Source organism: Pristiophorus japonicus, chromosome 6 (genome assembly GCF_044704955.1).
Source record: "Pristiophorus japonicus isolate sPriJap1 chromosome 6, sPriJap1.hap1, whole genome shotgun sequence".
NCBI classification, from domain to species: Eukaryota; Metazoa; Chordata; class Chondrichthyes; family Pristiophoridae; genus Pristiophorus; species Pristiophorus japonicus.
Window position 1 is genome coordinate 175,742,434 of NC_091982.1, and position 16,519 is coordinate 175,758,952.

Here is a 16,519-nt window from a genome sequence, read left to right on the forward strand (position 1 = left end):
GCATTGTATTTCTCATCTGAGCTGTTGGTAGCCATTCTGTGGATTCTGTGATCCCGTAACTCGTCGCCACTGTTAAGTCCTGATTCTAATGTACTGACTTACATGAGACACATGCAGAAGTCAAGGTCACTCAGGACCTGCACCCTTTAATTCACAGCTTTCCAGTGCTGCACTTGCCTGAGACCTCAGTGGGACAGGTATGGAGTGTCTCCTGCAAGTGCACCCCTGGTGGTAATGTATGCATATTGTTACAGGTCAAATCCAGTTACAGTCATGTATAGCATGGTAAGATACAGTAATGAGATACATGACACCATGTGCTTTAACTTTGCACATTAATCTCTTGTGTGAGACCTTGTTGAAAGCCTTCTGAAAGTACAAATACACCACATCAACTGGCTCTCCCTTGTCCACTCTACTGGAAACATCCTCACAAAATTCTAGAAAATTTGTCAAGCATGATTTCCCTTTCACAAATCCATGCTGACTTGGACCTATCATGTCACCTCTTTCCAAATGCGCTGCTATGACATCCTTAATAATTGATTCCATCATTTTACCCACTACCAATGTCGGGCTGACCAGTCTATAATTCCCTGTTTTCTCTCTCCCTCTTTTTTTTTTTTTTAAAAGTGGTGTTACATTGGCTACCCTCCACTCCATAGGAACTGATCCAGAGTCTATGGAATGTTGGAAAATACTGTCAATGCATCCGCTATTTCCAAGGCCATCTCCTTAAGTACTCTGGGATGCAGACCATCAGGCCCTGGGGATTTATCGGCCTTCAATCCCATCAATTTCCCCAACATAATTTCCTGACTAATAAGTATTTCCCTCAGTTCCTCCTTCTTACTAGACCCTCTGACCCCATTTATATCCGGAAGGTTGTTTGTGTCCTCCTTAGTGAATACCGAACCAAAGTACTTGTTCAATTGGTCTGCCATTTCTTTGTTCCCCGTTATGACTTCCCCTGATTCTGACTGCAGGGGACCTACGTTTGTCTTTACTAATCTTTTTCTCTTTACATATCTATAGAAGCTTTTGAAGTCCGTTTTAATGTTCCCTGCAAGCTTCCTTTCGTACTCTATTTTCCCTGCCCTAATCAAACCCTTTGTCCTCCTCTGCTGAGTTCTAAATTTCTCCCATTCCCTGGGTTCGTTGTGATTTCTGGCCAATTTGTATGCCACTTCCTTGGCTTTAATACTATCCCTGATTTCCCTTGATAGCCACAGTTGAGCCACCTTCCCTTTTTTATTTTTACGCCAGACAGGGATGTACAATTGTTGTAGTTCATCCATGCGGTCTCTAAATGACTGCCATTGCCCATCCACTGTCAACCCCTTAAGCATCATTCGCTAATCTATCCTAGCCAAATCACGCCTCATACCTTCAAAGTTACCCTTCTTTAAGTTCTGGACCATGGTCTCTGAATTAACTGTTTCCTTCTCCATCCTAATGTAGAATTCCACCATATTATGGTCACTCTTCTCCAAGGGGCCTCGCACAACGAGATTGTTAATTAATCCTCTCATTACACAACACCCAGTCTAAGATGGCCTCCCCCCCCCAGTTGGTTCCTCGACATATTGGTGCAGAAAACCATCCCTTGTGCACTCCAGGAAATCCTCCTCCACCGTATTGCTTCCAGTTTGTTTAGCCCAATCTATATGCATATTAAAGTCACCCATGATAACTGCTGCACCTTTATTGCATGCACCCCTAATTTCCTGTTTGGTGTCCTCCCCAACATCACTACTACTATTTGGAGGTCTGTATACCACTCCCACTAACGTTTTTGCCCTTTGGTGTTCTGCAGCTCTACCCATATAGATTCCACATCATCCAAGCTAACTATTGCATTAATCTCCTCTTTAACCAGCAATGCTACCCCACCTCCTTTTCCTTTTATTCTATCCTTCCTGAATGTTGAATACCCTTGGATGTTGAGTTCCCATCCTGGAGCCACGTCTCTGTAATCCCACGTCTCTGCACTACCTTCTTTGCACTGCTCTTCCTGTTGGTCTTCCATTCCCTATCTGGCTGTGGACCCTTTACCTGCGGTAAGACCAATTCGCTACACGTGCTATTCACGTCATTCTCAGCATCGTGGATGCTCCAGAGTGAATCCACCTTCAGCTCCAATTCCGCAACGCGGTCCGTCAGGAGCTGGAGGCGGATACACTTCCCGCAGCCGTAGTCGTCAGGGACACCGGAAGTGTCCCTGAGTTCCCACATAGTACAGGAGGAGCATATCACATGTCCGAGCTCTCCTGCCATGACTTAACCGTTAGATACACTTAATTTGCCAACAACAATGATCAAGGTTACTTACTGATCTAAAACCGAAAAAGAAAAACTACTTCCCAATCACTTACCCCCTTGGCTGTGACGTCACCTTTTGATTTCTCTCTACTTTTTTGCTTTCTCTCCCTGCTGAAGCTGCACAAGCTGGGCCTTTATATGCCGCTCCAACACCACGCACTCCCGCCTCTCGGACTGCCGCCACCTCTCCTCGATGCTGGGCCTTTATAGGCCTCACGACATAATGCACTCCCGCCTCTCAGACTGCTCTGCTCCTCTTTCAAAAAATGCCAAGGGAATTTTTACATCCACCTGTGAGGACAGACTCGGCTCAGTTTATCTTGTCATCCGAAAGACAGCATCTCCAACAGTGCCGCACTCCCTGAGCTGAACTGGAGTGTCAGCCCAGATTATGTGCTCAAGTCCCTGGAGTTGGGTTTAAGTCCGCAATCTTCTGACTCCGAGAGTAAAGTGGTATCACTGAGCCAAGGCTGGACACATGAAAATATGTGATTGTTTAAATGGGCTTCATTGTTGCTTATTAAATTTCATTCCTGGAGGGGACTGGATGGCATTATAAGCTGTACATTGATTGATCTTTCAACTCTGGGATGTGGGTTTGAATCCAGCCAGACTAAAAAGATAGAATGAGCCTGGGCAGTCTCAACCTTTATTCTGTGGCAGTGAACTTGCAAAGCAAAATTTCCCCTAATTTGGAGCAAAACTGACAATCTCATTCAGAGAAGCCACAGGCATACATCAACCCAGGACATTTGCAAAAGCTGACCAACAGCTTCAAAAACTCAGAGCCCAGAATATAGGCCTGTGATTATGTGAAAACATGTAGTTACAATGAAAGTATCTGGAACGCAAACGTGTTATAACCACACTTTAGGAAGGATGTGAAGGTGCAGAAAAGATATGAGAATGATTCCAGGAATGAGGGACTTCTGTTATGTTGATAGATTGGAGAAGCTGAAGTTGTTCTGAGATTTCATAGCGGTGTTCAAAATCATGAGGGGCCTGGACAGAGTAGATAGAGAAACTGTTCCCGTTGGCAGAAGGATCGAGAACCAGAGGACACAGATTTAATCTGATTGGCAAAAAAACCAAAGGCGATGTAAGAAAACCTTTTTTACGCAGTGAGTGGTTGGATCTGGAATGCACTGCCTGAAATGGTGGAGGAGGCAGACTCAATCTTATCTTTCAACAGGGAGTTGGATAAGTATCTGGAGGAAAATAATTTGCAGAGCTACGGGGAAAGGACAGGGGAGTGGGACGAGCTGAGGATTGGCATGGGCTCGATGGGCCAAATAGCTGCCTTCCGTGCTGTAACCATTCTATGATTCTAACTATGGAATCTTGGAATGATGCAGCACAGAAAGAGGCCATTCAGTCCATCATGCTTGTGCCAGCTCTTAGAGCTATACAATTAGATCTGTTCCCCTGCCCCTCTCTCCATAGCCCAGCAAACTTTTCCCCTTCCAAGTATTTATCCAAATTCCTTTTTAAACGTTATTATTGAATCTGTTTCCACCACCCTTTCAGGCAGTGCATTTCAGGTTGATGACCATTCCACTCTATATCTTTTGATGTAAATGGAAAATACAACAAGCGTTTAATTTAAAAAATGTTCTTTGAGTCATAACAATTTGCTGCGTAAAAATATTTCTCCTAATCGTGCCTCTGGTTCTTTTGCCAATTACCTTAAATCTGTGTCCTCTGGTTACTGACCCTTCTGTCACTGGAAACCGTTTCTCCTTATTTACTGTTATTCTATCAAAACTCAGGATTTTGAATACCTGATAAATCTCCCTTCTCTGTTCTAAGGAGAACAATCCTAGCTTTTCTAGTCTCTCCACTTAACTGAAGTCCTGCATCCCTGGTACCATTCTCATAAATCTCTACGCCCTCTCTCAAGTTGACATCCTTCCTAAAGTGCAGTGCCCAGAATTGGACACACTATTCCAGCTGGGGCCTAACCAGTAATTTATAAAGGTTTAGCATAACTTCCTTTCATTTGTACTTATGCCTGTTTATATGCTACTTTATCAAACATCTTTTGAAAGGGAGTTTGGACTTTCATGCACTATGTAAATCCAACATCCATCTCTTGTACATTTGGAGGGGAAAACCCTGAGGTAGGTGAAAGCATGGTTTGCAGCAGTATCATACTTGGAAATTTCTGATGGGGAATGTGTGTGGATTTCTTTTTTTAGGGATGTCTAAAATATGCCTTCCCCACCTTTCCTTGAATGCATTGATTTTTGGCACTATTTGGTGCATTTTCCAGTCTTTTCAGGAGCTTAAGAGCTTGATAATTTTATACACTGGCATAGATTGATGACCATTCCACCCTGTCTTATTTTGATACAAATGGAAAATAAAACTAGCGTTAAATTAAAAAAATGTTCTTTGAGTCATACTGATTCACATATTATATAGAAAACTTACCTAACACTGACTGTCAACATATTTAGTCACATCATCATTGTTTTATTATTCAACTCGTATCTTTAACTTCTCTCTGAATAGCCAAGTGCACAGACAACATCATTAATATCGACAGTTCTTCTCCACTGAAAAATTTCACTTTTCTCAAGGAAAATCACTTGATTAAAATAGATAAAATATTAAAATCTAAATGATAATTGTTATGTATGTAAACCTGTAATTACCATGTCTAACCACCAGAGGGCTTATCCCCTGGCATCCCAAGGGATCCCACAATCCCTTGGGAGCACCTGTATGAGGAGGCCTCACAAGCTGGAGAGGCACTCAGATCTGTAATAAAGGATTACGGTCACACTTGCTTTGAGCTTGCAGTATCTAGTCTGACTCTTTATCCAAGACATAACAATAATCTTTTAAAAATATTAATAATTCATCTATAAAATAAATACACAGTACTGAAAATAAAGCAGTAAATTAAGAGATGGCATCTATCCACAGAGAACATGATGCATATAGATGCTACTTTATTACTCCATGGTAATGAGTAAAAGAAAAAGGAATGCGTCATGCTAACTGTATACAGCACAATGTACAGATTTAGTGCCCCCTCTTTTTTAGATGCCCCCTCTCTCCCTAGAATACAGGATTACTTTCCCTCCCCTTTCTTTCATGCAGTACAAATTATTAATCCTCTCCTGTATACGAACAGGATTATTCTCTCGTCTTCTGTTTACTTAGTACACACGATTTTCATCACCCCTCAATTGCCCACATCTAAATGACCTTGCTCTCTTTCATAGATTATTACATTCTTCCTTCAAAACTATGGATTACCTTATGTCTCTTGTCTAATTGTGATACATATTGATTAGAAACCATTTAATTTGAACACACAGGTACAGGAGTTGAGAAAACAAAAATAACTCTGCATATTCAGGAGCCCTGTCTACACATTTTTTTAAAATCACTTCTGCTTTACAAAACAAAAATCACCAACTATCCGTGATTAATTTGCTTCCTTTCGGAGTAGCAGGGAGCTGAGTTAACTACTACTCTGAAAGGAAGCAAAGTCCTTGGGGTAGTTCTCAATTCGCAAAGGCCTGGCGCTGTAGAGCACCATCTCGCTCTCCCTCTAACGACAGCTCCAATTTATCCCGCCAGTTGCAGAGAACACATAATAGGCTGTGCATGTGAATTAGCAGTGAGCTGCAGTGACTCATTGACCTTGAGGATCAGGGATAGTTCAATATGTGCTGATTCTCACTTGCAAGTCAAAAAGACTGTCCACATCAAATGTAGACAGTTGCCTTGCATGCATAGGGATCAGTGCTGTGGGAGGCAGAAAAGTTCAGTGTTGGATGGTGATCTTCCAAAGTTGAGGTGGAGTGAAGGCAGGCTATGCTGTATCTTAGTTGGGAATTCTTGAAACAGGATGTCAAAATTGGCAACTGCTCCACTCCCCAACTTGGCATCTTTTGAGTACAAAGACATTTCAACTTTTTAAAAAATACTTCTAACTTTTTTCTTTGATGTTGCTAGTTCTATAGGTGTATAGCTTTCCCGTTTTTGGGATAAGACTAACTCATTTTGGTTTAAATATGTTACCAGTTTTGATGCATCTGTCTTAAACACAATGGCATGTGCTTAAATAGTCTGTTTTACATTTAATCAGTTAATTATATTTCTAATAACTTCCCCTTGGATCATGAGAGCTCTGTCGGCTGGACCGTTCTACCAGTCTGTCAGGAGCAGGCTGAATGTCTTAATTTAGAGTGAGTTGGTTTGTGGAGGAGGAGAGCGAGCATGTCCACACCCCTTTGCCTGGGTGCCTGACTCCTGGGTTTCATTCCCTGCATTGAATGAGGCGTCGCAGCGGTTCTGTACAAATTCTAGAAACACATCCCAGCCTCCTCTGCGCTTCCAATATGGAGGACCTGACGGTAGAAGTGCGCGGCTCCAACGGAGCATTTTACAAGGTAAATGCCTCACACCAGGAACCTCGCTTTCTTGGGTGGGTGGGGGAAAGAGGCGCTGTGACCGTGTTAAACTCGGTCAAAAGGACTATTAATTCCCGAGCCTTTAACAGGGAGTGGCGTGGATTAGTCGCCTCCCTGGTAACTCGTGTAATCTGCTATCGAAGCTGCAGGCCTTGCTATGTAGAGTGTTACTAGGCCTTGTTCTCTCATATTTTGGTATCTTTATATTTTGTGAAGTTTTCTTCCACTTTTGAAATTTGTGACGGGTAAACAGCGAAGAATACAGACATTTTGTTTCTTTTAAATAAAACTGTTGAATGGATGTCACAAAAATAAAGTAATTACTTTTTTGGCGTATGTCATCCTATTTTGTTCATGGTTTTTTTCCCTTTGTGTATAAAAAGATGATTTAAAAAAAATACTTTCTTTCTCATCCAACAACTATTTCAAGTACGTCATTCGAGTACATACCTCGCCGGCTGTTACTTGTCAGTCATGTTTTATCAAGTTTAGAAAAGCTCTTGGAGTCTAGTTTCAGGTTATTTTTAACACGAGGACGTATGTTGAAGTCGCTTGACTGAGGCATGTTGTTTTGCCATAAAAGTGCATAGGAAAGTTAAAATAACGGGAGTTCTGGGTGTGGTGGTTTACTTTTGAAGACGGGATGCCTGATGTGTAAATGATCAGATAATAGATACATAAGAAATAGTAAAGGAGTTTCTTTCCTTTTAATAGCGAAAATGCGTAAAAATGTCCCCCCCCCCTCAAAGCTTATTAGATTTCGAATCCTTTTGACGTGGCTTTATGTTTCAAACGTCAACTGTCTTAACACAATGAATCTTTAGATCTATTGAATTTGAACGCAGTGAAAACAGATGGAGTATGAGACTGGGGGAGGGGTGGAACTGAACGACGTAAAAATTATGCTGTTTTAAATATCTCCTCAAATGATGTAATCGTGACTAATCTCCACGTGTGGAATACTTGTTTGCTCTTGAAAGCAGTTTTGAATGAAAACGTGCTTCAGGTTTTAAATATTTACTGTTAGCGATTGCATGGGTGACGATCTTGTGTATAGAGGTTTTGCAAATGAAAAGGGTCGGAGGAAGTTTTCAGTTAATCTATGTCGGATACTTGCCTTTTCCTTTACTTTTAAAAAAAATTGTAGCATACTCTGGATGTTTTCACTAGGCCTGGTAGCAGTTAGTCAGTGTTCATCATAGTTTTTTTTTAAAGTATTGGATAATCATTATGGTACAGGGTATTGGTTTGTGACTGTGCCTCCCTAGAACTAGAACTACTGCTCTGATCATCTGCTCTCAAAGTTGGAGAGTCTCCAATCCCAGCCCTTCTTTCCTGTATAAATATGAATTCCAAAAATTGTTAAAAAGCTCTAAGATCACCACTCTTAGAAAAGAACTACTATAAGTTCTCATGTCCCTCAAATGCCCCAAAACCCATCACATTATTTGTTTTAAACTCCGTTCCCAAGCCACTGATTCCATCCCTCTCCCCAACTTCTGTCTGAGATTGAACCACACAATTCGCAACCTTGGTGTCCTATTTGACACCGAAATGAGCTTCTGACCATATATCTGCAGCATAACTAAGACCACCTATTTACACCTCCATAACATCGTCCGTCTTCGCCCTTGTCTCCACTCATCCGCTGCAGAAGGCCTCATCCATGGTACATCAGTCATTGAAGGTTGGCATGCAGGTACAGCAGGCGGTTAAGAAAGCAAATGGCATGTTGGCCTTCATAGCGAGGGGATTTGAGTACAGGGGCAGGGAGGTGTTGCTACAGTTGTACAGGGCCTTGGTGAGGCCACACCTGGAGTATTGTGTACAGTTTTGGTCTCCTAACTTGAGGAAGGACATACTTGCTGTTGAGGGAGTGCAGCGAAGATTCACCAGACTGATTCCCGGGATGGTGGGACTGACCTATCAAGAAAGACTGAATCAACTGGGCTTGTATTCACTGGAGTTCAGAAGAGTGAGAGGGGACCTCATAGAAACGTTTAAAATTCTGACGGGTTTGGACAGGTTGGATGCAGGAAGAATGTTCCCAATGTTGGGGAAGTCCAGAACCAGGGGTCACAGTCTAAGGATAAGGGGTAAGCCATTTAGGACCGAGATAAGGAGAAACTTCTTCACCCAGAGAGTGGTGAACCTGTGGAATTCTCTACCACAGGAAGTAGTTGAGGCCAATTCACTAAATATATTCAAAAGGGAGTTAGATGAAGTCCTTACTACTCGGGGGATCAAGGGGTATGGCGTGAAAGCAGGAAGTGGGTACTGAAGTTTCATGTTCAGCCATGAACTCGTTGAATGGCGGTGCAGGCTAGAAGGGCTGAATGGCCTGCTCCTGCACCTATTTTCTATGTTTCTATGTTTCGTTACCTCTAGACATGACTATTCCTAACACACTCCTGGCTGGCCTCCCACATTGTACCCTACATAAACTAAAGGTGATCCAAAACTCGGATGCCTGTGTCCTAACTTGCACCAAGTCCTGCTTATCCATCACCCCTGTGCTCACTGACCTACATTGGCTTCCGGTTGAGCAATTAAGCATTTTAAAATTCTCATCCTTGTTTGTAAATCCCTTCATGGCATTGCCCCCCCTCTATCTCTGTAATCTCCTCCAGCCCCCCCCCCCCCCCCCCCGGAGATGTCTGCGCTCCTCTAATTCGGCCCTCTTGAGCATCCCTGATTATAATCGCTCAACCATTGATGGTCATGTCTTCTGTTGCCGCGACCCCAAACTCTGGAATTCCCTGTCTAAACCTCTCCACCTCTTTACCCCTCCTCCTTCAAGATGTTCCTTAAAACATACCTCTGACTCCTGCCCTAATATTTCCTTATGTGGCTCGGTGTCAAATTTTTGGTCTCAATACTTATGTGAAGCACCTTGTTGGTATTGGGATGATTCACTATGTTAAAGGTGCTATATAAGTACAAGTTGTTGTCTGCACAGCAGTGGTCCACAAGTAGTAATGTAATGAATGACCAGCTAATTTGTTTTGGTAATGTTGGTTGAAAGTAATATTGACCACGACATCAGGAAAGCTCCCCATTCTCCCTTGAATAGTGCCGTGGGCATCCTAACACCCCAGGGCAGGAAACTGAGGCCTCCGATTATGTCTCTTCCAAAAAATGGCAATTACCATTCTAAACACCCAGATGGAGTACCAACCGAGATGACCACTTAGTTTATTTTGTGTATAGGGCGTTGAAAAGAATTGATGGTTTGTAGATCATGGTTTCAGTATGTCTTGAGCATGTCAATTTTTGTTTTTATTAAATGTTAGACCTAAAGCTTTTTTCAAACTTGATATATATTGACCTTCATTTTCAAATTGCAGCAGGGTTTTTATTTTATAAGTTTGTCAAAAAAAAGTTTCCAATTTATAACCTAAAATGTTTACTTCATTATACATTGCCACACTGATGCTTTACTATTAATGAACTGTTGTCGGTTTTGACTGATGTACACAAATGCACTGAAAGTGACAATCCTGTATGAATTCTGAATATACTAAAACTGTATCAGCAACGTTAGCTTTGACTGACTGACTACAGTAAGCAGTTTAATTTGAGACGTGTAGCAAGGCAAATGGCATGTTCTTTATTGCAAGGGATTGGAGTATAAGCGTAAGGAAGTCTTGCTACAATTGTAAAGGGCCTTGCTGAGACCACACCTGGAGTACTGTGCACAGTTGTGGTCTCCTTTTTATATAAGGGAGGATGTGCGTACCTTGGAGATGGTACAACGGAGCTTCACTGATTGATTCCTGCGATGAGAGAGCTGTCTTCTGAGGAGAGATTGTGTAGAATGGGCCTATACTCTCGAGTTTAGAAGAATGAGAGGTGATTTCATTGAAACATACAAGATTCTGAAGGGGATTGACAGGGTAGATGCTGAGAGGTTGCTTCCCCTGGCTGGAGTGTCTCGAGCTAGCGGGTACAGTCTCAGGATAAGGGGTAGGCCATTTAAGACAGAGATGAGGAGGAATTTCTTCACTCAGAGCTGTGAATCTTTGGAATTCTCTGTCCCAGAGGGCTGTGGATACTGAGTCTGAGTATATTCAAGGCTGAGGTGGATTGATTTTTGGAGTCCAGGGGATCAAGAGATATGGAGATCGGGCAGGAAAGTGGAGTTGAGGACGATGATCAGCCATGATCTTGCAGAATGGTGGAACAGGCTCGAGGGGCCGTATGGCCTACTCCTGCCCCTATTTCTTGTGTTCTTATATTCTTGTGTTATGTGTAGCTTTTAAAATACTGGCCTGACTTGCAGATATTTTTAAATATTGATTTATTACAAATAATTGGCTAGATCATGTTGAACAATGTCGAGGTTCTAGTACAGTGGAGTAGTGGTTATGTTATTGGACGAGCATCTGTTGTTGAATAAAGATCCCGTCTGTCCTTGGGCAGATGTTAAAGATCCTATGGCAGTATTTTGAAAAGGAGCAAGGGAATTCTCTCCCAAATCCTGGCCAATGTTTATCCCTCGTCTGTCCATGACAGCATTGTGGTGAGAGTGACCAATGCACAGTCCTTGTTGAGACCAAGTCCCATCTTCACAATGAGGACGTGCTCCATTGTGTCATGTGGCACTACCACTGTGTTATGTGGAACAGCTTAAGAACAGATGCAGCAGCTCAAAACTGGGCATTCTTGAGACTGAGGGACATCAGCAGCAGCGGAATTATATATCCGTACAATCTACAGACTCATGGCATGGCATACCCCTTCACCATTAAGCGAGTTGTTCAAGGAGAAGTGCAGAAGAGCAGTGCCAGATGTACCTGAAAATGAGGTGCCAACCTAGAGAAGCAGCAACATCAGACTACGTACATGCTAAAAAGCAAAAGCTGTGTGCTATAGACAGAGCTAAGTGATTGCACAACCAACGGATCAGGTCAAAGCTCTGCCACATCCAATCATGAATGGTGATTGACAATTAATCAACTAACGGGAGGAAGAGGAGTTGGCTCCATGAACCTTCCCATTCTCAACAATGGAGCCCAGCATGTGTGTGCAAAAGACAAGGCTGAATGTGTTTGCAGCCATCTTCAGCTAGAGTAGATATAAGTGTAGATGATTCTTCTCGGCCTCCGCTCAAGGTCTCCATCACAGGTGCCAGTTTTCAGCTAAATGATTCACTGCATGTGTCATCAGGAAACAGGCTGGACACAGCAAAGGCTATGGGCCCCAGCTGTAGTGCTGAAGACCTGTGCTTCAGAAGTAGCCACACCCCGAGCAAAACTGTTCCGAGTGCAGCTACAGCACAACCAATGTTCCCACCCCTTGGCTGCACGGCCCATTCAAATTTTTGTGCATGTGTGTTTTTTCCGTTTTTAAAAAGTCGATGAGGGCCGCATAGCTTAACGGGAACAGAGAACATAACCCAATAATGTGGAAAATTGCCCAAGTATCTCCTGTCTACCAAAAGCAGGGCAAATTGAACTTGGTCAATTACCGCCCTATCTGCCTATTCCCCATCATCAGCAAAATGATGGAAGGAATCATCAACAGTGCTATCAAGCGACACATGCTGACCAATAATCTACCTGCTCACCGATGCTCAGTATGGGTTTCGCCAGGACCACTCTGCTCCAGATCGCATTACAGCCTTGGTCCAAAACATTGAAGTGTGCTGAATTCCAGAGGTGAGATGAGAGTAACAGTCTTTGACATTAAGGCAGCATTCAACTAGAGTGTGACACCAAGGAACCCCAGTAGTACTTAAGTCAATGGGGATCAGTGAGAAAACTCTCTAGTGACTGTAGTCATTCTTAGCATAATGGAAGATGGTTGTGGTCTATCATCTCAGCCCCAGGCCATTGCTGCAGGAGTTCCTTGGCAAGTGTACTAAAAATGGGGTTACATTAGCTACCCTCCAATCCATAGGAATTGAACCAGAGTTCATGGAATGTTGGGAAATGACCACCAATGCATCTACTATTTCTAGGGCCATTTCCTTAAGTACTCTGGGATGAAGACTATCAGGCCCTGGGGATTTATCGACCTTCAATCCCATCAATTTCCCTAACACCATTTCCTGACGAATAAGGATTTCCCTCGGTTTCCCATTCTCGCTAGACCCTCGGTCCCCTAGTATTTTCGGGAGGTTATTCATGTCTTCCTTGGTGAAGACCGAACCAAAGTATTTATTCAATTGGTCTGCCATTTCCTTGTTCCCCATTATAAATTCACCCGAATCCGACTGCAAGGGACCTACGTTTGTCTTCACTAATCTTTTTCTCCTCTTATATCTGTAGAAGCTTTTGCTGTCAGTTTTTATGTTCCCTGCAAGCTCACTCTCATACACTCTTTTCCGCTTCCTAACTAAACCCTTAGTCCTCCTCTGCTGAATTTTAAATTTCTCCCAGTTCTCGGGTTTGCTGCTTTTTCTGGCCAATTTATATGCCTCTTCCTTGGATTTAACACTATCCCTAATTTCCCTTGTTAGCCACGGTTGAGCCACCTTCTCCATTTTATTCTTATGCCACACAGGGATGTACAATTGTTGCAGTTCATCCATGTGATAGTTAAATGTCTGCTATTGCCTATCCACAGTCAACCATTTAAGCATCATTCTCCATGAAGCAGCCCATGCTGGACAACATCTAGGCTTGGGCTGTGGCAAGTAATGTTTATGCTGCACAAGTTCCAGGCAATTATCTCAAACAAGAAATAACCTAACCACCTCCCCTTGAGGTAGTATTGCTATCGCCAAGTCTCCCAGCAACCATATCCTGGGGAATCCCAATTGACATGAAACTCGACTGGACCAGCCATACCAGTGTCGTGGCTAGAAGAGCAGTTCAGAGGTTATGTGTTCTGTGGCAAGTGGCTCACGTCGTGACTCCCTGAAGCCTCTCTACCATCTACAAAGCACAAGTTAGGAGTGTGATGGAATAATCGGCACTTGCCTGAATGGATACAGCTGGAACAATACTCAAGATGCTCAGAACTATCCACTGCAAAGCAATGTGCTTGATCAGCACTTCATCATCTCGCCTAAACATCTACCATCGGCATACAGTGCCTGCACTCTAGTATCTATAGTATGCACTGCAGCAATTCTGAAACCTGTGCCCTCCACCTACATAGGACGAGGGCAGCAGGGGCACCATTGCCTCCAAGTGTCACCATCCTGCCTTGAACATATATAATCCTGTTCCTTCAGTAGTACTTGGGTAGGAAGTTCCAAGATTAGGACTAACAGCACTGTGTGGAACTCACAACACCACATGGGCTGCAACAGTAAAAGATGGCCCATTACCACCTTCTCTGGGGGAAATAGGAATTGACAAATACCAGCCTTGTCAGCAACAGCTACATCCTGAGAATTAATGAATAAAAAATGAAACCTTATTTTCATTTGGAATTTGACAGCAATTAAGTTTGTAGTCCTTAACTGAAGGCAGGCTTGGGATAGTATCGTGCAAAGTTGTGTGTGTTTTAAAGTTGTACCTGTCATTTAGGGCGCATAATTAAATGTTTTGGTTGTAGAATAATTTAGTGGATTGTTCTGATGTTTCATAATGCATATATTTCATATTGTAATAAAAATAAATGTTAACTTCACGGTTTGAAGAGAAGCTAGTGAACATTCCTGAGCAGGAAATTCAGTTGTGTTGTGTTATGTAATGATGCGTGTATCGTCCCAGTACCTTAAATGTAACGTAAGTACTATGCCACACCACAGAGGGTGCTGCGGTGGGAAACCCTGGTAGTACCTGTAACAAGGACGATATAAGGATGACCACCACACCTGAGAGGCACTCTGGAGCTGAACAATAAAGGACAAAGGTCACAGCAGTTAGACTTACACCAGAGCGTGTGGAGTCAGTGATTTGTGTGCTACATGCACCACATATTGAACTGGTGCCTTCTGCTACAAATGCATTTTTTGACCTCCTGGGTTGGTAGTCCAGTATCAGAATCACTATTCGCATGTACCAATAATTCTGGGAGACATGGTGAGTTCCCAGAATTCCCATATGATAAGTTTCCAACTCTGGCAGTAGTAGTGTGAGATGCTAAACAGAAGACAGCCATTTCTCTACAGTTGGGACAATTGGAAGGCAAGCCATCATGGAATACTTAAATGATCTAGGCAGATGACCTTGATTGGGAATAATGAAGAATCTAGTAAAACTAAAACACGAACTTCTGATTCATAGGTGAGAGTGCTACCAACTCAGTGACAGCCGACGCTAGTTTCTTTTATTCATTCCTGGGATGTGAGCATCACTGGCAAATCTAGCATTTATTGCCCATCCTAATTGCCCTAGAGAAGATGGTGATGAACCGCTTTCTTGAACCGCTGCAGTCCATGTGGTGAAGGTACTCTCATAGTGCAGTTAGCGAGGGAGTTCCAGGATTTTAACCCAGCGACGATGAAGGAATGGCAATACATCTCCAAGTCAGAATGGAACTTGACGGTGATGGTGTTCCTCTACTGCCTTTGTCCTCCTAGCTGTTGGAGGTTTGGGAGGTGCTGTGGAAGAAAGAAGCCTTGATGAGTTGCTGCAATGCATGTTGCAGATGGTACACAGTGGAGGAGGTGAATGTTTAAGATGGTGGATGGGATGCCAATCAAGCAAGCTGCTTTGTCCTGGATGGTGTTGAGCTTCTTGTGTTGTTGGAGCTACACTCATCCAGGCAAGTGGAGAGTATTCTACCATACTCCTTGTGCCTTGTAAATAATGGAAAGGCTTGGGGGAGTAGGGGGGTAAGTCATTATCTGCAGAATACTCGGCCTCTGACCTCTTGTGGCCACAGTATTTATGTGGCTGCTCCAATGGTGACCTCCAGGATGTTGGGGGTTTCGGCAGTGATAATGCCATTGAATGTCGAGGGGTGGCAGTTAGACTCTCGCTTGTTGGGTATAGTCATTGCCTGGCACTTGGGTGGCGCGAATGTACTTGTGTGCCAGGCAATGACTAGGATAGATAGTGAAATTATGGGGCAGAAATCTTGGCCTCCACAGGTCCGTACTGAGTGTACGGACCCGGGAAGGCATTGAATAAGCCGTTTTTTGGCACGCAAATGCGCATGTGTCGCAAACTGGCTCTGGCTTGACAGATCCTCCGTATCCCCATAGTCAGGACATTTACCATGGGCAAGATTCTGGTATTTACCCATCTCTTGCCCATCGAATGCCCAGAAAACTCTTGCGCATTGCCTACTTTTACCAGCGTAAGAGTTTTAAAACGTACAAAAACATCAAAATTAAATTTTATAAACACGTTTTAATGTTTAAAAACCCTGCCCACTAAATTTATTTTTAATCCTAATTGCAGATCTTAGAAAAAATATATATTTTCCTGATTTTTTTTTTAAAAGACATTTATTAACTTTAATTTCAATTAATTTTAATTGAGGTGTTTTTTATTTTTTATTGTGCTTAATGTTTTTTTTTCTCAATAGCAATGAGAACTCGTAGATATGGAGTTCTCATTGCTACTAATGAGAATGCTGTAGAATACTTTACCTGATTGTGCAATCACATGTGACTGCATCATCTGCGTTGGAACCTGGAGGACATGAGTGCGCTTTGCAGCGGGGGAAGATTAGGCCTCCCCACCGGAATCCCAGGCACCTCCGGGACCACCAGGTAAATTCGTAAAAATTCTCCAGTCGGAGGTGTTCGTTTGAAAGAAGCCTCCGACCAGAATTTCAGGGCCTATATCCGCTGGTTGGGAAGTCTAAGACAAGGGGGCATAGTCTTAAAAATTGGAGCCATCCCTTTCAGGAGTGAAATT

General features: G+C 43.0%; 1 protein-coding gene across 4 annotated transcripts in view; it reads left to right on the forward strand.

The window, feature by feature from the left end:
* Nucleotides 1–6,564: 6,564 nt before the first annotated feature.
* The window catches only part of fxr1 (FMR1 autosomal homolog 1), a 109,704-nt gene continuing 99,749 nt past the window's right edge, over nucleotides 6,565–16,519 (forward strand). For 2 of the 4 annotated variants that reach the window (XM_070883423.1, XM_070883427.1), the window contains exon 1: nucleotides 6,569–6,731. In XM_070883423.1, the coding sequence (XP_070739524.1) occupies nucleotides 6,615–6,731 (117 nt within the window). In that variant the 5' untranslated portion in view covers nucleotides 6,569–6,614. Of the gene's footprint in view, nucleotides 6,732–16,519 lie in introns of all 4 variants that reach the window. The other 2 variants (XM_070883424.1, XM_070883425.1) reach the window with 2 other exon arrangements.